This window comes from Oryctolagus cuniculus, chromosome 13 (assembly GCF_051225735.1).
Source record: "Oryctolagus cuniculus isolate XC-2025 breed Fujian yellow rabbit chromosome 13, ASM5122573v1, whole genome shotgun sequence".
Lineage (NCBI taxonomy): Eukaryota > Metazoa > Chordata > Mammalia > Lagomorpha > Leporidae > Oryctolagus > Oryctolagus cuniculus.
Window position 1 is genome coordinate 100,356,652 of NC_142879.1, and position 23,730 is coordinate 100,380,381.

At 49.2% G+C, this 23,730-nt stretch overlaps 1 protein-coding gene across 1 annotated transcript; it reads right to left on the minus strand.

Moving 5' to 3' along the window:
• Window positions 1–2,895: 2,895 nt before the first annotated feature.
• LOC100356058 (lysozyme-like protein 1) lies at window positions 2,896–12,659 on the minus strand. The gene is made up of 4 exons (XM_002717290.5): window positions 12,504–12,659; window positions 11,885–12,043; window positions 3,776–3,854; window positions 2,896–3,095 (listed from the first exon to the last, which is right to left on the minus strand). Exons 1-4 carry the CDS (start codon window positions 12,652–12,654, stop codon window positions 3,026–3,028), a joined length of 459 nt encoding a protein of 152 aa, XP_002717336.4. The 5' UTR covers window positions 12,655–12,659; the 3' UTR covers window positions 2,896–3,025.
• Window positions 12,660–23,730: the final 11,071 nt, after the last annotated feature.

The window sequence follows — 23,730 nt, forward strand, 5'->3', positions numbered from 1 at the left end:
CCCTCTCACTGTCCACTCTGCCTGTCAAAAAACAACAACAACAAAAAACAAGCTGTTCTAAATACAAGGTCTTGTTCCCACTCCCTTGACCCCACCGCACAGGCAAGCGGTGCCAACAGTCACCATCCAGTGCGACTGGCCGCCAGCTGTGACTTGTTCAGCATGGCAACAACAACCATGGAAAATACTGACATGCAAGGAGATGACAGAGAGGGGGCTGAGCCCAGTCCCCGGGGACTTCATCCTCTGTGCACAGCAGCCGTGAGCTCAGAGCAAAGGCCTTATGAGGCCAGAGCATCACAGGGCATCACTGACAGCACAAGCATGCAGGAGCTCCCAAAGCCGGGAAAAGCGGGAGCCAGGATGCCCAGGGACGAAGCGTGCACGGGGCTCAGGCGGCCTGGGGCACACAGGGCAGAGCAGACCTGAAAGTGCTGAGGGATCTTGGGGAACAAGCTGAGATGTCATGGGACGGATGCTAGGTGGGGGTGGGGGGCCACGAGCCAGGCAGAGCTGAGTCCTCCAAGACAGGAGGGCCCCATACAGACTTACTCCTGCACCCTCATGGCCAACTGTGGGTTCAGAGCACCTAGTGCCCTGCTGATGAGAAAAGACAAACAAAACAAGAGTGGGCATTCAGTCTAGTGCTGCCCACCCTGGAGGGCCTGGGTTCAATTCCCTGTTCTGACTCCTGTCTCTAGCTTCCTGCTACCTGGGAGATGGCAGATTGATGGCTTGGATGATTAGGTCTCCTGTCTCACATGTGGGAGACCTGGATGGAGTTCCTGGCTCCAGGCTCCTGGCTGACCCAGCCCAGGTTGCTGCGGACATTTGAAAGAGGATTGGAGGTCTCGCTTTCTCTCTACCTCTTAAATCAATAAATTTTTTTAAAAATTAAGAGAAATTGGGGCTGGCACTGTGGTATAGCAGGTAAAACTGCCACCTGCAGTGCCAGCATCCCATATGGGCGCCAGTTCTAGTCCCGGCTGCTCCACTTCTGATCCAGCTCTCTGCTATGGCCCAGCTCTCTGCTATGGAAGACGGCCCAGGTCCTTGGGCTCCTGCACCCACGTGGGAGACCAGGAAGAAGCTCCTGGCTCCTGGCTTCATATGACTCAGCTCCAGCCATTGCAGCCATTTGGGGAGTGAACCAGCAGATGGAAGACCTCTCTCTGTCTCTACCTCTCTCTGTAACTCTTTCAAATAAATAAAATAAATGTCCCCAAATTTTTTTTAAGAAGTACTCTTTAATTCTTGAATTTCTGAGGGCATTAATAGTGGAAAAGGACCCAGGACAATGCATTTTTATCCTTTTTATTTATAGAAATATTAAATAAATAAAACACTCAGGGAAGGAAATAGTAGAATTGCATGCTTAGAATTTTATGAGTTCTGAAAAAAAAAAAGATCAATCAAACTATAAGGCCAGCCAACTTCCCATCACCTTGAATTTTTTTGGAGTGGGATTTTTTTTTTAATTTTTAGAATCTTTCTCCCAGTCTCTGAATGGCTGGCACCAGGTCCACGCCAACCACGGTCATTAACTTGGTGCCACTGGTTTCAATGAAGGAGGAGGTCTGGCTCAGAGTGGGGACTGCAAGACAGATGGATGACTGTCCCCTAGTAATGGAAACTGTCTCTTTATGGTCCTCTGTAAGCACAGATTATTGATTGAATGCTGCCTAATGGATCCATGCTTTTCTTGTTTTCTTTGGCCATCTCATAGAGTTATTGTTCAATTCTTGCACAAGTCCCCAAAGCTCTCGTCCCAGGACGATATGTTTGTCTAGAAGTATTTAACATAGTTATTTATTTGGCAAGCAGCAATCAAGATTTTGCTTTGTATCTATGTATGCATGCCCAGCCTGTGAGCCCAAAATGAACCCAACAGTGAAGTCAGACAGACTGGGGACAGAATGCTGAAGAATTTTCTAGATAGTGGCCAACAGTCTCAACAGTGGGGATTTTCTTCTAAGTGGGGAGCTTATTTCTTGGTATCACCATGTCTCTAGCAACTCTTAATTTAGTGCAGTCTCTCTTTTTTAAGCTATTCATTTTATCTGAAAGAGAGAGAGAGAGCTCTTCCATCCATTGGTTTACTCACCAAATGCCCACAACAACAGGGGCAAAGCCAGGAGCCAGGAACTTATTCCGGGTCTCCCACATGGGTGGCAAGGACCCAAGTACTTAGCTCTCACCTGCTGCTTCTCAGGAAGCTGGAATGGGAAGTGGAGCCAGGACTCAAACCCTGGTACCCTCACGTGGGACGCGATATCACACCTGCGAGGCCCAACACCCACCCCTCATGGTCACACTGCATTTCACCCATGTCTCCTGCTTGCGCCAGGACTGGGAACAAGGTGGCTTCGACCAACTGTGCCCCAGCAGGACAGAGACATGTGGACAGGAAAGTGGAGAGCTGTAACGTGGACCAGTGCAGCAAGCATCCCTGGGTGGAGCACAAGGCATCCTGGGAATATCTCTGTGGGGTCCGAGCATCTCAGCCCACTGCTGTGATGAGTCTCTGAATTCCTGGGCACGCTAATACATTCTGTACATCTAAGGCTGAAAACAGCTTTCTTGAGGACAGTAAGTGTGGCTTTTGAATTTGCTAGGGTCCATTGCAGTGGATGTTTTGGGATAGCCCCGGGGTACTCTCTGGGGGGCTGTCACGTCTGCAATTTCCTCTCTTTGGTTCCATCAGAATTTTCATCAGGATGGCCCTGCGAGGCCGGAACATTCTCCCAGCCAGTGTTGAGCTGAGGGGAGTTCTTTTTTGAACCAACTGCCATTTCAGTGCCCCCAGGGAGCAGGACCGCTAATTCCTTCCAGGGCAGGGACACGAGGGAGATGACTTCGCAGGTGCTAGCTGAGACTGAGTCCAGACGAAGACCTTTCAATGGAAATGTTTATTCCCTTAAAAATACAGCTGAGTTTTGAACACGGGCAGGAAAGGAGCCAGGACAGCCCAGTCATCACACATCCCAGAGACCCACTGCCAGGCACTGTGGGTCCGGGTCCCGGGTCAGGAAACCTCACACCCTTTCTTCCACTCAGACAGCTCCTTGCCCTCACAGTGCTTCTTCCAGCCTTGCCTGGGGAGAAGAGAGAGAGAGGCAGCAAGAGCAGAAAGAAGCGTGAGAATCCTAGTAGGCGTGGGTTGCAGCCCATGCATCTTTCACCCAATAACTGGCTGTGCCCAGAGGTCCAGGACTGACCCCTACGGATGCCTGGGCTGTGTTGAGCTGTTCCCCTCCCTGGATTTCCCTCCATCGATATTAACCTCAGCAAGAGGGAAACAACTTTGGTGAGGACAGGATGGTTTCTTCAGATATCTTATGTCTGGAAGTTCCCCAAGTGGATGGCCAAGTGCACAATGACCAAACCAGATGGGGTGGGGGGTGGGGAATTCATCCTTGGGACGTCCTCTGGGCTGTCACCAGGTGACAACCAAGCTCATTGTCCTCTCCCTGCTGTGGGTTCTTTTGCCCCCAACACACGTTGCTCTCGCCCTGCAAAATCAAAGGCAACCTGAAGCTTTGGTTTCCATCTGGTCTATGGACTTGACCGGCTTTTTCTGGTCCGCATGAGACAGTAGCTCCTGGTCCACTGTCAGGAGCCCCTTCACACGGCAAGTACATCATCCTATCTCAACACTCTCCCTCTCTGCCCGTTCCCGCCCAGCCCAGGCTGAATCTGGGTTGGCTACCCTCCCACTCATCACTGGAAAACATTCTGGCAATGCCCACAGGCTCCATGATGGGTAGACCCTTACCAGTAGTTCATCCCCTGGGTATCTTTCACGATTTTCTTGGCACAGATGATCGCATCGGTGAGGTCGTCTGTGAGCAAGGCTGGAAAGAGAAGACACGGGGGTGTCAGCAGAGGCTTTGCCGCTGAGGGAAATTCAAATCCCGACGTCTCCACCTCTCCTGCCGCTTTTGCAATAGACAGATTTCCCATTTCATGGGGCTTGTTCACAATCAAAAGATGTTTGTTTATGGCTGAAACACCATGCCTGCCATGGATCACCTGAAATTCCAAAGAATGGAATTTTCTGGAAAAGTGTTTGTACAAGACACACGTATAAATGTTTTTTTTTTATGTCCTAAAGAAATATACACATCAGAGCAGTATATTGGCTACATTGGCTGTTTTGGCATGTAAGATGTCCTCGTAGGTAGATAGTAAACTCTATTAGAAATTTCTAGTCTATGTCTTTAAGTAGATTTTTACCCCAAGTGGTTTTTATATGCGGAGATTTTAAAGTCAAATACATCAGTCTTTATCATTATGCCTTTTTTAGAAGATTTTATTTGATTTCTTTGAAAGTCAGAGTTATATCTAGAGAGGGAGAAGCAGAGAGAGAGAGAGAGAGAGAGAGAGAGAGAGATATCTTCCATCCACTGGTTCATTCCCCAAATGCCTACAACAACCATGGCTATGGTTAGCAGGGGCTGGGACAGGGCTCCAGGAAATGCGCAGATGCTGATAAAAAGATCCACGCTTTGAGAGGCAAGGTGAGTGAGTTCTGGGATCTCACCCACAGCAGGTGCTTGTGGCTAGCAGTGCTGTATTGCTGACTTGGAATTTGTAGAGAGAGTGAGTCTGCCATCATCACTTCACCGTATGCCTACACCGAGTCATCCCATTGTGTGCCTTAAATTATGTACAATTTGCACCAATCATCCTGCAATAAATCTGGAAAAGCATTATAAAAGTGGCACATTTGCAGTCACACCCAACGCAATGACAACTTGAGTCCCTCGGTTGCTCCCACCATGTCTCAGGTACTGCGGCACCGCTTGTGGCAAGTGGATCCTGTCGTGGATGGGGCAGACGGACAGCTTGGTGACAGAGCCGGCACCCCTAGCCCGAGGTGTGTGGTTCTCTTAGCAAAGATTGCTGCTTAGGGAACATCTGCTGCTGCTTTTGAGCTGCTGGGTCACTAGGTTTGGTGCCCAAGCCACGCGTGCCACAGCGGTGGGTCACTCTTCCCAACGGGAGTGGGGTCTGGGGGGTCTCTGGGGCTGGGATGCTCTATCCTGCTGTCCCAGGGTGGGAGCACATCCCAGGTGTGTGCACACCAATAGCAAGTTCTGCACCTGGGACCAGGCAGTCCGCTTAACATATTAATCCTTAATATATTAAGTCTCGGGGTTGCAGGCTCAGGAAACGGACGTCGCGTAAGACCATCGGCCTGCACTTTTTTTTTTTTGGCACAATCGAGATGGTTTGAGAGTGCTGGTGGGACAGGACTAGATTCGCTTAGGAAAAGATGCAAAGGAAGGAAGGATGGTGGGGGTTGGGAGAATAAGCCCCCCACTCCCAGAGGCAGCCCTGCAGTACTGAAGATGGTCACAAGAGGGCAATAGAAGGGCAGGGATGTAGCTTCTGATGCTTGTCAAACAGACAGCTAAGGAGTCAGGAAAAAAAAACCAGGAAAGGGAACAGCAAAGCGATATGCAATGGAAGCGTTTACTCCCTGGCCCCGACAGGATACTAGCAGGGAACTAGGCTAGACAGACCAGTGGGTGGTCACCTTGGGCTGAAACTCCTGTGTTAAGAAAACCATGCTGTCAGCCAACAATGAATGTCGCTGTTACTGCAAAACTTTGTAACGTGGGTCTGAGAATGTGTGTGTGTGTGTGTTGGTGGATGTGCATCTCTGAGGCTATCTCACAAAGTTCACAGGAAATGGAACTTAACACAATCGAGGTATGGGACACAGTAGTTAAACATTGGTTGTGACACCCCCATCCCACGTGAGAGCACCAGCAGTCCCGGCTGCTGCTCCACTTCCGACCCAGCTCTCTGCTAATGTGCCTGGGAGGCAGAGGAAGATGGTGCAAGTGCTTGGGCCCCTGCCACCCACATGGGAGGCCTGGATGGAGCTCTGGGCTCCTGGCTTCAGCCTGGCCCACCCCCAACTGTTGATGCCATTTGGGGAGTGAACTGGTGGATGGAATCTCTCTCTACCTCTGTCTCTTTGAAAATAATAAACAAATAAATAAAATATAAGTTTGTTTTGGTGAAAATATTTGAAATCCAGGCACAGTTTCTTATAAGATAATTTTTCATGAACTTTTCACAGACCCTTTGTATGCATGGACTTCAAAAAAAATTTGTACCAAAGTAAACAGATCTCTTTTTTAGTTTAAAGATTTATTTATTTGACAGGCAGAATGACACAGAGAATGGGAGAGAGAGAGAGAGAGAGAGAGAGAGAGAGAGAAATATCTTCCACCTACTGATTCACTTACCAAATGTTGCAACAACCAGAGTTGGGCCAGGTCAAAACCAAGAGCCAGGAGCCAGGAGCTTCATCTGGGTCTCCCACGTGGGTGCAAGGCCCCAAGGACTTACTTGGGCCATCTTCCACTGCTTTCCCAGGTGCACCAGCAGAGAGCTGGATCAAAAGTGGAGCAGCTGGGACTTGAACCGGCAACCCTATGGGATGCTGGCACTGCAAATGGTGGCTTAACCCGCTGTGCCACAGTGCTGGCACCCTAAATGTTTCTTTTAATCCCACTTTGCACAAACTAAAGTATTTTTATGTTAAATATATTCCTAGGAATTCATGCATGCATGATCTTAATCTGTCTTCTGCTGTTATATAACAAAGTAATGCAGAAAAATAGGTCATTTAGGAAAATTACAAATTGAGAAAATGTAATTGAGAAAAAAAGTGCACTTGGCTCAGGGTTGTTCAGGAGCACAGCACTGGTGTTGCCTGGCAGCCCTGAGGCCCTCCTGCTGTGCTGGAATGGGGCGGGGACGTCATCTGGTGAGCTCCCGGGCTTCCTTCTTCCTCCTTTGAAGCCTCCAGAGCTGTGATGAGACGCCCACCACCACCTCATCTAACGTCCCCCTCTCCCAGCGCCATTAACGTGTGAGCTTGGGGGCTAAGCCTCCAACACGGGCACTCGTGAGACGACACTCAAACCAGAGTGCAGACGTAGAATGTTCTCTGTCCCCATGGGGTGGGGTCCGTAGGCAGGTGTTGAGAAGAGAGTCTGACGAGACGGTGCCCTCAGCAGCTGGGCTTGTGGTGTCAACTGTGCCTGCAGTGTATGCACTGTGCATGCAGTATCACATGGACAGTGTGCACAAAGTCATGTGACCTGTATGTAATGTTTCATGGACTGTGTGTAATGCATTAAATGTGCATGTGATGGCATATGACATGTGTGTAATGTCTCATCAACAGTGTGTGTAATGTCATGTGAACAGTGTGTGCAATGTATGAACTGTGCACGTAGTATCATATGAACTGTGTGTGGAATGTATGAACTGTGTATGCAGTATCACATGAACTGCATATGCAATGTATGAACTGTGTGTATAATGTATGAACTGTGTAATGTATGAACTATGTGTGATGTGTCAGCTGTGCATGCAATGTATGAACTGTGTGTAACATGCAAGCTGTGCTCGCAGTGTCACATGAACTATGCATGAATGTATGAACTGTGTGTGGAATGTATGAGCTGTGCGTGAATGTATGAACTGTGTGTGGAATGTATGAACTGTGCGTGAATGTATGAACTGTGTGTGGAATGTATGAACTGTGCATGTAGTATCACATGAACTATGCATGAATGTATGAACTGTGCGTGGAATGTATGAACTGTGTGTGGAATGTATGAACTGTGTGTGGAATGTATGAACTGTGTATGCAGTATCACATGAACTGCACATGCAATGTATGAACTGTGTGTAATGTATGAACTGTGTGTGGAATGTATGAACTGTGTAATGTATGAACTATGTATGATGTGTCAGCTGTGCATGCAATGTATGAACTGTAACATACAAACTGTGCTCGCAGTGTCACATGAACTGTGCATGAATATATGAACTGTGTGTGGAATGTATGAACTGTGCGTGAATGTATGAACTGTGCATGTAGTATCACATGAACCATGCATGCAATGTCCTGTGACCTGTGTGTAATGTCACATGACCTTTGTGTGTAATGTCGTGACCTGTGTGATGTCACATGCCCTGTGCGTGTAACGTCACGTGACCTCTACAGCCTGATGCTGACTTGTCTCTGGGTTCCCATGCCGCATGTCCCTTGTGCCACTCGTAGGACAGAATGACACACCTCATCATGAAAGCGTCCCTGGCCAGAGGCTGAGGCAGGCCCATCACTGGCCAGTGGCCAGGCTGTAAAGCCAACACCCTGTTTTCTATCTTGAAGGCCACCCCTACAAACTGCACGCTATTTCCGGTGAGAAAACTGTTCTGAGTGTTCTCACCTCCAGCCAGCGTCCATCCAACACTTTCATCTCCTGGGATCAGAGATTGCCCTGGAGATCACACTGGCCCCAAACTCCCTTACTTGGAGCTACATTGTGCAACTTGACATTAGCAAACTGCACGTGGATCCAAGCACTGGACAAAACACTTGCACACGAGACTTTCGGATCTTGGTCAACCAGCAGTCTAGGCTCAAGGTGCCACACATGCAGAGAAGGAATGAGAGGAGCCCTGTATTCACTGTGGCTTCCTGCCTAGGAGAATGTTCCCAACCCAGGAGCTGGAACCAGACAGCAAGGCAGCTGGGGTTTGGGGAGAGCACCTGCAGGAGCCAGAAGTCAGTATGGGGTGTCTTCTAAGTCTTTGGCAGAGGGCTCCAGATTGCGTGCAAAGGGTGCATCTCCAAGGAGCTAGACAGAAAGCATCCAACGGGATCTGGACCATGACGGAGCTCCCCTGGTGTGGGTGACACTGGCTTTCTGTCCAGTCAGAGAAGAGACCCTGCTGAATCCCCAGGACCTTCCAAAGGGACCTGAAAGAGTTATGCCTTGGGGGAGGGAGAAGCCAGTGCTACTTGAGAACTTGCCTTCCACAGTTAAAGGGTCAGGTTCATGGGGATGAACTCAATTGCTTGGCAAAACAAGATTCACCGCTGCTTACAGTAATCTAGACAAGCAACACTACGTCTAGTACCCGGCAAAAAATAACTTCTTATACCACTGATGGGAAGACCCAGAAAAGACAGGGCTGATTGGGTTAGTAGAAGAAATAAAAGTGCCCTCAGAAGTTTGCGGGGAATGACATTAAAAAATTAGTTGATATGAGGGCAAAAAATTTTTGCAATGCATGCATAGCGTTTTTCTCATAATATACATTTTCTTTTTGAGGGACCTGTCTCTATTAAAGACTTAAATGAAAACATGTATAAAATTAGATGAAAGGTACAAGAATGTACCTAGCGCTGAAAACAATACAAATCTGAAATGAAAAAAGTTCAATTAATGAGCTTTATAGGTGAAGCATGTTGGAAAAAAAGATCAGAGAATGTAACGATAGAGCAATGGAAACTACTGAAGATCAAAGAGAGAAGAGGGAGTGGCTGAAAGACAGCAAATGCCCTCAGCAAGCTTCGGAACAACATCAACAACCCAACGTAGGTGCCACTGAGATAGGATCTAATTCTCAGGAACAAGTATTTGAAGCAAAAATGGAAGACAATTTTTTTTTTCTGGATTGAGATAAAATCGTAAACTCAAGGATCAAAGACTTCTTTTACTTTTTATAAAAAGTAATTGAGAGAGAAAGAGAGATGGACAGACAGAGCTCCCTGTCTCTGGGTCTCTGGCCACAGCAGCTGGAGCTGGAGCTGGACCAGAGCCAGAGCCAGAGCCAGAGCTGGGACCTCAATCCTAGTCTCTCACGTGGGTGGCGGGGACCCAAGTGCTTGAGCCATCGCGCTGCCTCTTGGGGTGTGCATGAGCAGGAAGCTGGAGCAGGAGCCAGGGAGGGTTGCAAACAAACCCAGGTACTCCGATGTAAGGTGTGGGTGTCTTACCCAGCGCATCAACCATGAGACCACATCCTGGCCCCCGGAAATTTACGGATAGAGAAAATAGCTCCCCAAACCAAAAAACGGAACAGACACATTACAAGAAAAAGGAAACCTGAGAATGCTCGCTAGTAGATTTCCACCCTAGAAATAATGAATTACATGGCATTTTAAAAGTTACAGGAAGTTTTTCAGGTTGAAAACAAATACCACTTACCCGTGTGCCCCAGTGCTCCGCCCAAAGGAACGGAGAGTGTTGGGAATATTACTGTGGGATTCAGGCGATGAAATCTATCACTTCATTTAAGACACGTAAGCAAAACTACAGAAAAATCACTGTGGGGACATAACACGTAAGACAACACAGCTCAAAGCGCAGGGTGGGGAGCCCCAACTATGGTTATAGGGTTCCTGTGTTACACCCCATGTGAAGTGGTGCATTATCTGAAGGTAGAACGTGAGAAGACAATGATCTTAAAGTGACTACCCGTGACAAAGAAGAGGCATAGTGAAAAAATCAATGGAGGAAATTAAAAAAAGAATGCTTGCACATATTACATTAACTTAAAAGGAAGCAGGGGGCTAGGTAGTCTAGCGGTTAAAGCTCTGGTGAGGGAGCCCCATCAGAGTGTCTGGGTTCATGCAAACTCCTGGGAGGCAGTGGTGATGGCTGGAGCACCTGTGTCTCCACTATCCACAGGAAGATCCTCACTGAGCGCATGGTTCCTGACATCAGCCCCTCTGCTGTTGTGGGCGTTTGGGGGAACGAACCAGCAGACAGGAGCTCTCTGCCTCTCTCTCTCTCTCTCTCTCTCTCTCTCTCTTTCTCTCCTTGTCTCTCAAATTAAAATAACTAAAAGGTGGCACGGATCTCAAAGCACCACACAGCTGTGTGCTACCTACAGAGGTCCACTTTTCATATAAAGAAACCCGCGGGCTGAAAGGAAAAGAATGGGGTGTGCGGGTCCCGCTGCATGGGTCCCTGCCACCCGTGTGGGAAACCCGGAGGCAGTGATGGGCTCCTGACCTCAGCCTGGCCCAGTGCTGGCTGCTGCAGGCATTTGGGGGCGTGACCCAGAAAAAGAGAAGGTCAGACAAAGTGGATTTCTAGATAAGAGGTTTCCTCCTCCGTTTACCTTGTCTTGGTGGATGTTTGCCTTTTAATTGTACTTATCATTTACTGTGAAATCAGTAGGATGTCCTGATGGAGGGGAGGTCTGTTAGCTTCCTACTGCTGCCACTACAGTCGCCGGACACCTAGTACTGGTGGCCGGAAGACACGAGGGCTTCTTCCTGCAGAGTAGGTAGGCAGCGGGATGTGGGGATCACTGGGCTACACTCTGGAGACTCCAGCAGAGGAGCCATCTCCTTGCTCACTTGGGTTCTGGGCCATCTCAGCTCCTTGCTGGCGTAGGGCTGAGGTCCCTGTTTGCTACATGCCGGCTGGGGGCCAGAACTCAGAACTCCATCCAGCTGTCCCACGTAGGTTGCAGGGGCCCAAGAACTCGGGCCACCCTCCACTGCCTTCCCAGGTGCAGTAGCAGGGAGCTGGATCAGAAGTGGAGCAGCCGGGACTGGAACTGGCACCTAAATGGAAGGCCGGCGGTGCAGGGGGTGGCTTAGGGGGCCTCACGCACACCTGCATTCCTTGAATGACTGGAGCAGGAGACTTGGAATTGAGTGCTGGTTTAATTGCTGCTGTTTAAGAAACCCAAGGTGCATGTCTCTGTCTCATTTTGCACAGAGTGTATCCTTTGGGTGCTCTCAGAAAGCAAGCAGCTTTGGGCTTGCTATTGACAAGATCAGATGTCTCTGTATACGACAGAATTGGTGCATTGCCCCTGGTTGCACAGAGAGCTTAAAAAACTACCCTAGTAGGAAAAAAAAAACACCTTCAGACAAACACGTCACCTGGGAGAACTGGTAAACCATCGACTGGCCTGGAAAAGACATACTTGGAATTCTCAACTCTAACTTGTAGTTTAAAGCTGACCACAGGTGGATATCCCCTCACCAGTTTTCTGGCCTTTGTCCCCAGGAATGCTATTTTTGGACAAACCAAAACAGTACCTGAGCAGGCAACGTGGCAATGGTTCTTCTCCTGCGTCTTCGCACGTCTGCACCACGTGAAACTGTTTATCTGGAAAATGCCGTAGTCAATGCTCCCATCCTCCAGGACGGTCTGAGCCGTGGTGTTGTAGTGGCTTTCGTAGTACGCCATGCAGATCCCTGGGGAGACAAAAAGCCCGGCCAAAGTGCCCGGCTTTGTCTCAGCCTTCTACATGATCCCACATCGCCTCCTCCGGGCAGATCGTGGGCATGGGCAGATGGTCGCACCCACAAGGCATAGGAAGGGCCTGTGAGGGGCGGGAATGGCACACCTGGGCCTGCACACTTTGTCAAAGGCAGATACTCATCTAGACTAGATGTCAGGTCATCCCCCCACAATGCCAGCAGGTGCAGCCTCGTCTCCTGGTTCCTTCACTAGCATGACTCCAGCGCTCCAGGAATGAGCAGGGAAGAAGCAGGGAGCAGAGAGCAGCAGCTGAAGATGTGCGAAGCCCCACCAGCCACCCCAGGTGGAGACAGAGTGTGGGAAAGTTGGGACCATGAAGATGCGGGTGTGGATGGGACCTTTGGCACCTCCCCAGGGAAGCCAAGGATGCAAGGGAGCAGGAAGAAATCTCACAGTTTCCAAGGCTAAAGCCCTCGTAATTGTCCAGGCCGGCCCTTGAAAATATTTTTGCCAGTTTACAGCGAGTGTAGACTTTGGATTCAGTGACGGTGGCCAGGCAGCCGACCAGGGCCAGGATGGCAGCAACCCTCATTCTGAGACCCATCAGAACCGAACCTGGAAGAGATCAGGAGCCGGGGTCAGAGGATCTTGTTGCAGCCCAAGGGCGTGTTTGTCACCTGCAGGAACTTCAAATCTGACAACGGGAGCTGGCAGTGATTAGGCCAACACCTGCGATGCCGGCATCCCATATGGGCACCGGTTTGTGTCCCGGCTGCTCCACTTCTGATCCAGCTCTCTGCTGTGGCCTGGGAAAGTAGAAAATGGCCCAAGTCCTTGGGCCCCTGCACCTGCGTGGGAGACCCAGAAGAAGCTCCTGGCTCCTGGCTTCCGATAGGCCCAGCTCCGGCTGCTGCAGCCATCTGGGGAATGAACCAGCAGATGGAAGATCTCGCAGTCTCTCTCTCTCTCTCTCTCTCTCTCTCTCTCTCTTGCTCTCTCTCTCTGTAACTCTGCCTTTCAAGTAAGTAAAAGAAAAATCTGAGAGCAGCAGCTGGGGTGGCTCCACCCAAGAGCCAAGGGGAGCCACCAGGGAAAACCAGAGAAAATCCAGGCAGAACGCAGGGCAGGGAGGGAGTCAGTCTGGCCACTCTTTGCTGAGTGCCTTCCACAGAGCACAGCACAGCCCTGGCTGTAGACTGAGGGAATGCTTCACCTTTTGTATTTTATTTTAAAATGTTTAAAAATTTAATTAATTAAAATTTTAATTAATAAAAAATGTAAGCAAAAATCTAATTATTGATTAAATTTAATTGAAATGTTAGTTGGTGAACCCTCCTTTGTGGACATCCAGGTAGAAATGACAGAGTATTTCTACAAATGGAAAACATTTAACACAATGAAACATGGGGTGGGTGGGGGCATTCTGTCGGTGTCTAGACAGACAGCTCATGGCAGCCAGCGCTGACACACACCTGGGCCTACGCAGGCAACTTCAGGACTTGGTGTTTGGGTTGGGGTTGGCACTGTGGTATAGTGGGTAAAGCTGCCACCTGCAGTGCCAGCATCTCATATGGGAGCCAGTTCGAGTCCCGGCTGCTCCACTTCCGATCCAGCTCTCTGCTATCGCCTGGAAAAGCAGTAGAAGATGGCCCAAGTGCTTGGGCCCCTGCACCCACGTGGGAGACCTGGAGTAAACTCCAAGCTCCTGGCTTCTGTCAAGTGCAGCTGAGCCATGACTGTGGTGGCCATTTGTAGAACGAACCAGTAGATGGAAGATCTTTCTGTCTCTCTTTTTTTTTTTCTGTAGCTCTGCCTTTTAAATCAATCAATTAAAAAAAAAAAACGGTCATCTGAAGCTTATTGAAAGGAGAATATTAAGGACCTCTCTTTCATTCTCCCATTTTTCTTAAAGCAGGCTTATTTATTTATTTTTTTATTTTTATTTGAAAGGCAGAACAATAAGATACAGAGAGAGATATCTTCTTTTTTAAGATTTATTTATTTTTTACTTGAAAGTCTGAGTTACACAGAGAGAGAAGGAGAGGCAGAGAGAGAGAGAGAGAGAGAGAGAGAGGTCTTCCATCTGCTGCTTCACTCCCCAGACGGCTGCAATGGCCAGAGCTGAGCTGATCCAAATCCAGGAGCCAGGAGCTTCTTCCGGGACTCCCACATGGGTGCAGGGGTCCAAGGACTTGGGCCATCTTCCACTGCTTTCCCAGGCCATAGCAGAGACCTGGATTGGAAGTGGAGCAGCCAGGACTCAAACCGGCGCCCATGTGGGATGCTGGCCCTGCAGGCAGAGGCTTAGCCTACTACGCCATAGCGCCGGCCCCTGCAGCGCTCTCTTCAGCAGCCCCACTGTGTTGGGAAAGGAAGAAGAAATTTCTGATAACCGCACAGGATCTGCACTTGCCAGCTCTGTGTGTTTCCAGTGTCACGTGCTGCACCTGCCTGGCAGAGCCTCCAGCTGCTGCACTTGCGGCTGGGGTTGAACTTGAACCAGAGTGGGCTGGGCTGAAGACGACGACTCAAGGTCAGTAAGGCTGGTGATGACAGCAGGAGCTTGATGTAACCGAGCCACCAGCTACGTGCGTTTTGCAAAAAGCCTAAAATAGTTAGTACCTGGTCCTTTAGAGAAAAAAAAACAAAAAAGAGTGCTGGGCACACAGAGGCGGGCCAGCGAAGTTTCAAACGAAGACCAGGAGGCAGCGTTCCCACGACACTGCCTGGGACACCTGCATCCTCTGTTGGAGCACCTGGGTTTGGTGCTTCCACTTCCAGCTTCCTGGAAGGTGGCGGATGACAGCTCAGGCACGTTGAGTCCTGACCGCCCGTACAAGAGACCCAGATTGTGTTCTGGCTCGTGTCTTTGGCCTGGCCCAGCCCTGGCTGCTGTGGGCACCTGGAGGTGTGAACCGGCAAATGGGACGTCTCTCTTTCTGTGTCTGCTTCTGCCTCTCTCTGCCTTTCAAACACATAAATAAGAAGACCCAGAGCTCACAAAGAAAGTTGGTTTCCGTGCCCTGAGAACTTTATGGTTGCAAACAAATCCAAAGACAACCCCTCAGTGCTAGCAGCCCCCCCCCCCAGAAAGTTCCAGAAGACTCTGTGAGGGTCGAGGGGGTGGCACTGCTGGGTCTTTGGGATGCTGCTTCCCTCGGAGTAACTGAGGTCTTAGCGAAAAGACAGATCCCGGTGCAGCGGCAGAAGCTGGTTTCTCAGGGGGCTCTGGGGCAAGGGCACGGGCTACTTACTCAGTCGGTGGCGAGCAGCTCCCAGGAGTCTCCTGCACCCACTGATGGCATGGCTGATCCTCACAAGGCACCACGGAGAAATCAGTAGGGTCTCCCTCCCTCACAGCCTTTCCTCGGAGCCTCGGACAAAGAAGAATTCTTATTGCCTTTGTTGCCAGCTGCCCAGAGATTCTAGAACTCTGTTGACACGCTGCGCCCCCGTGTTCCAGGACAGATGGTCACACTGAGCCTCCCTACTCCTCTCTCTCTTCTTTTTTCCCCATCACGAGCCCTCCTTCCTCCACAACGCCACCGAGCGAGGGCTCCTCTCCAAGGCAGCAGCCTCCTAACTGCATCAAAGTCCCCTCAGTCAGGAAAGGTAGCCAGGTACCAGCAGTAAGTGTCGATGAAGTTGCCAATCGCAACCCCACACACCCCACACCCACATGCCAAATGATAAATGTTCACAGAACTTGAACTTGGAAAAGAGCAAGGTAGAGGGGAAACTAGCATTGAAAGGTTTTCATGAACAGCACAAACCTCCTTTGCTGTCATTACATTGGTTTTAAAACATTTATTTATTTATTTGAAAGGCAGAGTTAGAGAGAGGGAGGGAGAGAGGAGAGAGGGAGGGAGGGAGAGAGGGAGAGGGAGAGAGGGAGAGAGAGAGAGAGAGAGATGGATGTTCCACTTGAAGTTTCACTCCCCGGATGACCACAGTGGCCAGGACTGGCCCAGGCCAAAGGCAGGATCCAGAAACTCAACCTGAATCTCTCCCATGGGTGTCAGGGACCCACACAGTTAAGCCATCACCGACTGCCTTCCAGATTGCATTAGCAGGAAGCTATCTTGAACCCAGACACTCTGAGTTGGATGTGGGTGTCCCAAACAGAATCTTAACCACTGAGCCAAACGCCTACCCCTGGTGATAATATTTTAGATTCAACACCAAAAGCATAATCCATGAAACAAAAGGAAAGATTAATTAATTGGACGTGATCAAAGTTAAGAATGCTTGAGTTTCAAAAGACACCGTTAGGAGGTTGAAAAGACAAGCCACAGATTAGGAGAAATATTGCCTAATCATGTGTCTGATTGAAAAAAAAAGAAAAGCCTTGTAGCCAGAATATATAAAGAGCTCTCAACAGTCAACAATAAGAAAACACACTACCTAATTAAAACTGGGGAAGCCACCTTGTCGTCAACAGCAGCCGGTTTGCCATGATTCTTTTCACCAAAGGAGCAGTGAATCTCACAGTTCAGTGAGACAGTAATATGGATGACAAAGCAAAGTGAAAAAGTCACTCCAAAAGAGAAGCGGGCCTTCGAGAGAGAAGATGGCCCCCTTTCTTCCTAGCTTAGGGCTTTTATCCCTAAAGTCTAAGGGTACTAACTGGTGACATGGCCATGATGCTCTTGATTGGCATTTCTAATTGACGCCTGGGAGTTGCTTGCCTGGTGGTGGTCTGTGCCTGCATGGCTTCCCAGTGTGCATTGAGGAGGCCCCCGAGGGGTGGGGAAGGGGGCAAAACCACAATGCTAATTAGGTTATAATGATCGTGTAATGAAGCAGCATTGCTCCAATCTCAGGCTCAATCTCCAGGCTGGAGTTGGGGCCTAGCGGATAAAGCCCACTCCCTTCAATGCCAGCATCCCATATGGGTGCCTGTTCAAGTCCCGGCTGCCCTGCTTCCAATCCAGCTCCCTGCTAATGGCTTGGGAAAACCAGCAAGAGATGGCCCAAGTGCCTGGGCCCCTACCACCTGCATGTTAGAGACCCAGAAGAAGCTCCTGGCTTTGGCTTAGGTTACAGCCATCTGGGGAGTGAACCAGCGGATGGCAGATCTCTCTCTCTCTCTCTTTCTCTCTCTCTCTCTCTGCCCCTCCCTCTCTCTGTCTCTCTACTCTGACTTTCAAATATATAAAATCTTAAAAAAAAAAAAAAAAAAACAGCTCTCCTGGCCCATGTGCCATAAACTAGACTTTCCCAGTTTGACTGGGTTTCTATTTTATAAGAACAAGTGAACCACAAACTACACCATGAAGTGGGAGGTCCTGAGTGGGCCCTGGTGGAGAGCAGGGTCCCTGGTCCCTCCCCCAGAGGAGGGTCTCATGGCCCTTCCCCCCAGGTGCTCGTGCCCAACTTTCCACCTGAGCACCTGAACAGACAGGACATCAGAGAAGAGACACAGATGGCAACCACACGTATGTGGAGATGTCGGCATCACTTGTCGCTAGGGAAGGGACAGACAACCAGACAGCGGTTCACCCCAATCAGAACCACCAAACATCGTCAAAGGATGGCAGAGATGCAGAGCGGCAAAAAGCCTCGTTCATCACCGGTGAGGAGGCACAATGGTCCCACCGCTTTGGAAAAGACGATCCGGCCCCTCCCTAGAGTTAGACGCAGGTGCACCATCCAAACCAGCACTCCCACTCCTTCCTACTTCTGCAGGAGCATCGGGAGTTCCTGGTCACACAAGGAGAAGTCAGCCGGTGCTGTTTGCAAAATCACTACAAACATCTTGGAGTCAACAAAGATGTTCTCCAACAGGGGACTGTATTAAAAATGGTGGCGTCTCCTAGCAATAGGATACCCAGGAATCAGAGGAATGAGCTATTGATCCTTCTGACATGAAGGACTCTTCAATACTATTTGTTAAGTAAAAGAAGCCAGGCCCTCAAGACGCGTGTTTTGCAACTCCATTTGTATGAGGGTATGGAAACGCTATGGCCATGGAAAGCAGATCTGTGGTTGCGGAGGTTTGGGGAGGGGGTTAACCTGCAGGAAAATCAACCAAGAGAAACTTTAGGTCAATGGAACTGGCTGCTATGGTGCTGAGCTAGTGGGTACACGACCCCGTGAGTTTGCCAAAGCCGGTAGGCCCGTCTGCCCCGCAAAGACCATGCAAACCTTAGAGAATCAAACAGGCTGTTGAGGACTCTCAGAATGTAATTCCATCTGTCACCAAAAGACAAGGCTGTTTTCCAGATGTGGACACAATGCCACCAGAGAGGGTGGGAAGAGGGTGGCCCGCACAGGTTGCTTTGGAAGATGAAGCCCGGTACGGATGGTTTAAGTTATAAACAAAACGGTGTCTGCATAAGCAATGTGCTCTCCTTGGTAAATTTGTTTCCCATAGGGGTGAGGGTAAGCAATTCAGAAAAAAAAAATACTTGACATGTAAACTAGGGTTAAACAAGCGAGTGAATAGATTATGGCTAAAGGGAGCCGGGTTTCACGCTGTCTGATAAAGATGTTACAAATAACCCAAAGCTGTCTGTCTATCTATCTATCTATCTACCTACCTACCTACCTATCTATCTCTATTTTCTATCATCTATCAATCATCTACCATTTATTTATCTATAACCCATTACCTATTTATTATCTTTAGTATCTTTCATATCTCTATCATCTATCTCTACTATCATCTAGCTGCCTACCTATCTATAATCAACCTACTTATTATCTTTCTCTCTATTATCTATCTATCTATCTATCTATCTACCATCTATCTATTGTCAATCTTCCTGCCTATTTATCATCTATCTACCTATCTGTATATTAAAATGAATCGAGATAGCATGTGTCTGTACCTGGGTTAGGATACATGTATTTGGGGATGGCGTTGTGGCATAGCGGGTAAAGCTGCTGCCTGCAGTGCCAGCATCCCATATGGGCACAGGTTTGTGTCCCAGGTGCTCCACTTCCAATCCAGCTCTCTGCTATGGCCTAGGAAAGCAGTAAAAGATGGACCAAGTCCTTGGGCCCCTGCACCCACCTGGGAGACCCGAAAGAGGCTCTTGGCTCCTGGCTTCAGGTCAGCACAGCTCAGGCCATTGCGGCCAACTGAAGAGTGAACCAATGGACAGAAGACCTCTCTCTCTTTCTGTGTGTGTGTGTGTGTGTGTGTTACTTTGACTTTCAAATAAATAAATAGTATATATACATTTATTTCTTGACTATCTAGTGAGAGAACACAGAAAGAGAGACACCCCGGGAGCAGTGAGTTTATCTAGCAGCCATATCTGGTTTTGCGTACCATTATCCAAAGTAAAGGAACCAGGACTGGATAGAAAGTCGGCTGATTTTAGGACTGGGATGACAAAATGCAAAAAGAGTCTGGTCGTCTGGTCAGTGTGAGAAAATAAGATTAAACAAAAGGCTAGGGATAACAGTGGATGGTTGAACACATCAAAGGGACAGAAGAGCCAGACTAAAAGGACTCCCAATGGCCAAAGATGAGACAATTTGAGCAGCAAAATAAATAACTATAGTCTTAGGTTATTACACAGACAATCAAATAAATATCTACGAGTACATCCTGATGTAAACACAAGAGAGGATAAATAAATAGATAGGGAGAAGGAACAAATCTCACCACAGAAGAATTCCAAATAATCCATGCAGATAATCCCCCTCCAGGAAATGAGTTTAATTCCCTTCCCCCACTAGCTGGGGAATCCACAGACTATAGGAAGGGAAAAGGGGTGACAATATGGTCGCGAGCCCCACTGGCTGCACCTGAGCCGGGTGAGCCTCAGGGTCATCCTCACAGGGGTGAGTGTGTCAACACTCCTGATGCATGGTCTCTGCTTTCACTTCCCCAGACCACAGTCCCAACTGCACAGGGGAAAGCATTGTAGAAGCCAGGCGAGGGATGGCTAACAAAACCTCTGAGCGGTGCCCTTCAGTGCCTCGAAGCCATGCCGATCAGGACTGAAAAACACTTGGAGCCCGGAGTGGACTGTGACCGTACAGAGCCTGAGCAATGCTGGGTGGCCTGGACTGGACTCTGGGGTCGTAAAACGATGCTAGGAAACCGAGGAAATCCCCCACAAGCCTAAGGTTAGTAGACTGAACCAATGTTTGTTGTTTGGGTTTGACAAATGTACCGTGGATGTGGACGATGTTAAGTTAGGGAAAGCCAGAGCTAGCTGATGAGGGGGCTTCAAAGGTGCATGAAAATGCTTCTTAGGATGGGCTGGTGCTGTGGTGCAGTGAGTTAAGCTGTCGCCCGCTACCCTGGCATCCCACATGGGCACCAGTTCCAGTCCCAGCTGTTCCATTTCCAATCCAGCTCCCTGCTAATGCGCCTGGAAAAGCAGCAGAAAATGGTCCTAGTGCCTGGGCCCCTGCCACCCAAGTGGGAGTCCCGGATGAAGCTCCTGGCTCCAGGCTTCAGCTTGGTCCAGCCCAGGCTGTTATGGCCATTTGGGGAGAAAAGCAGCGAAGACTCTCTCTCTCTCTCTCTCTCTCTCTCTATCTATCTCCCTCTGTAACTCTGCCTTTCAAATAAATAAATAAATCTGCTTTTTTTTTTAATTTATTTTATTTATTTGAAAGACAGTTACAGAGAGAGGTAGAGATAGAGAGAGGTCTTCCATCTGCTGGTTCACTCTCCAATTGACTGCAACGGCTGGAGCTGTGCCAATCTGAAGCCAAGAGCCAGGAGCTCCTTCCGGGTCTCCCACGTGGGTGCAGGAGCCCAAGGACCTGAGCCTTCTTCTACTGCTTTCCCAGGCCACAGCAGAGAGCTGGATCGGAAGAGGAGCAGCTGGGACTAGAACCAGCGCCCATATGGGATGCTGGCGCTTCAGACCAGGGCTTTAACCCACTGCGCCACAGCGCCTGCCCAATAAATCTGCTTTTAAAATACCTGTCATGAAAGTACTATGAGTGGATTTCAAAGTTGTTTTTGCACCAAAATAAACTATGTAGTATTTCTATTTCCCATGAATTTGTCGAAATACCCCCCAAATATGCAGACATCACTACCTATGCATCTTTCCTACAATTCTGAAGTCAGTCCAAAGCAAGTTGAAAAATCTGCATGCTTCCCATAGCTCCTTATCACAGAAAAGTTGAGCAATTTGGAAGCATTTGTTTATAGCGACACAAAAATCAGTCACTAATCCCACATCTGCTAACTAATTCGCTCATGACAAACCCAACAAGCACACGTGCACAAATGATGTTGGACAGAGAGATCTTCCATCTGCTGGTTCACTCCCCAAATACAGGCCAGGCCTAAGCCAGGAGCCCAGAACTCAATCCTGATCTCCCACGTGGGTGACAGGGACTCAACACACAAGCCATCAGATGCTGCTTCCCAGCGGGCACATTAGCAGGAAGCTGGAGTCGGGAGCAGAGCCAGGGCTGGAAACCACGCACTCTTCCCACTTTGCACCTGAACCACTTTACCAAGCACCTGCCTAGAGGTCTCGTCATCCAGCTCACTGGATTAACAACTCTGTTGATACAGCCTGATCCTACAGATAGGACTGCAGTGCCGGAAGTTGCCAGAAGCCACAGAGTGGCTGGCTGCATTGTTGTCAGCCCACTCCCCTGGGGGCCACGGGAAGTCTGAGGAGGATGGGGGGACACACCTGTCACATGCAACAGGTGCACACAGATCAAAGTGCTCCCTGATTTGTACAGTTACCTACACGAGCAGCCAGCCACCATGCTGAGACCAAGGCAGAGACGCAAACAAATCAATCAGGCTCTGCCCTTTTCATAGCGATGATACCAGCTTTTAATGTCTGCAGTGTTTGGTTTTGCTTTCACCGTGGCAAAATACCGATAACAAAAAATTGACTTTGACCATTTTAAAGTCAAATCCGGAGGCATTAAATGCATTCACAGTGTTGTGCGTCCATCACTACGGCCTACTTCCAAACCTTTTTTCTCTCCCCATAAGGAAACCCTTGTTCAGGTGTTCCACTGCCCAGCCCTGCAACCGCAGTTCCAGGTTCTGTCTCCGAGCCTTGGCCTAATCCAAAGACTTTCTATACGAACGGGTCTACAGTGCGGAGAGATCCTCAACACCGGCCAGAGATCTGGGGCGTGAGGATTTCTGAAACAGCCAGTCCTCTCCCTGGCTTATGTCAACACGGACAAGCAGTCGCCCATCTTCTGTGGTCTCCGCCGGGCAGTTTGACAAAGGAATTCTCTCGGTGGGAATGACATAGCTGAGGCTGACCTGACCCTTGGTGGGTCTCAGTATTCTAGTTGGTTCTAGGCCCCCCCTCGGACAGCTACAAAGACGCAGGCCCCTTAAGTAATATGGGGCAGTATTCGCATACAATATTTGGATACAAAATGTTGGCAAGAAAATGCAACTGAAAGATAAATTTATTTGGGGGCAAAACAAACTTTGAAATCATAGATTTTTCGTAGTGTGCATTTCCATGGATTTTTTTAAAGCCCCTGTGTATGCATGCATTTAAATATTTGTGCTAGGGCTGGCCCAACCTAGCCTGTAATGCAGGCATCCCATATGGGCGCCGGTTCCAGTTCTGGTTGCTCCACTTCTGATCCAGGCTGAGTCTCTGCTGAGGCACCTGGGAAAGCAGCAGAAGATAGACCAAGTTCTTGGGCCCCTGAACGCACATGGGAGACCCTGGCTTCAGCCTGGCCCAGCCCTGGCTGTTGTGGCCATTTGGGGAGAGAACCAGTTGATGGGACATCTCTGTCTCTGTCTCTCTCCTTCTATAACTCCATGTCTCCAACAAACACATTTTTTTAATTGTACCAAAATAAAAGACTCTTCTAATTACCCTTTTTCATGAACTTTCAAAACAAGATTTATTTATTTGAAGGGCAGAACATCGAGAGAGAGGGAGAGACAGACAGACAGATACACACACACATACACACACATAGAAGAGAGAGATCTTCCACCTGCTGGCTCACTCCCCAAATGGCTGCAACAGCCATGGGTGGGCCAGGCCAATGCCAGGAGCTCAGATCTCCCATCTGGGTCTCCCACTGCCTTCCCCGGTGCATTACCAGTGAGCAGAGCAGGTGGCTTTCAAACCGAGGCTGCGATATGGGATGCCTGCATTGTAAGGCGCAGCTCAGCCTGCTGCTCCTCTCCGTGAATTTTTTTGAAAGCACCCTTGTGTGACCTTCGTAGAACTCCCACATACTTTAACTCGGATCTAGGTTACCTGCAGACCTGCTACAGTGCACATGCTGGGAAAATAGCTTCCATCCTAAATGGCTTAGTGAATAATGGTGAGGGGGGAAAAGCGTGTGTACATGTTCAGTCCAGAGGTGATCTTGCCCCCAAACATTTCCCATCCTCAGTTATTTGAAGCCCCACTGAGGCAGAACCCCAGGATATAGAAGCCGTGGATACACACAGTAGGGAGACATCTCCAAAACGCAGTGTCTCAGGCCAGAGACTCAAAGCCCCAGATATGTGTCTCGGCATGGCTCCTCTCCGGCCCCACCACGGGGGGCCGTGAGCCACTCTGGGGAGCAGACAGACCCACCCCCATTGCCGGGACCATCTCATCTAATCTTTAATGCTGCTTCTTGTGGATGTAGGAGGACTGGCAGCTGGGGTACAGGAATACTGAAGTTTTGCCTTCGAGGCTTCGATGTCGTCCTAGACCAGTCGGGGATGTGTTATGTCACTGGGGCAACAGACGGA

Coding starts and splice junctions, on each gene's coding strand:
- LOC100356058 (XM_002717290.5), bottom strand. CDS start 12,654: ATGGGTCTCAGAATGAGGGTTGCTGCCATCCTGGCCCTGGTCGGCTGC. Junction 12,044..12,503: donor GGGCTTTAGCCTTGGAAACT/GTGAGATTTCTT, acceptor TTGTCTCCCCAG/GGATCTGCATGGCGTACTAC. Junction 3,855..11,884: donor TTGCCACGTTGCCTGCTCAG/GTACTGTTTTGG, acceptor TTCTCTTTCCAG/CCTTGCTCACAGACGACCTC.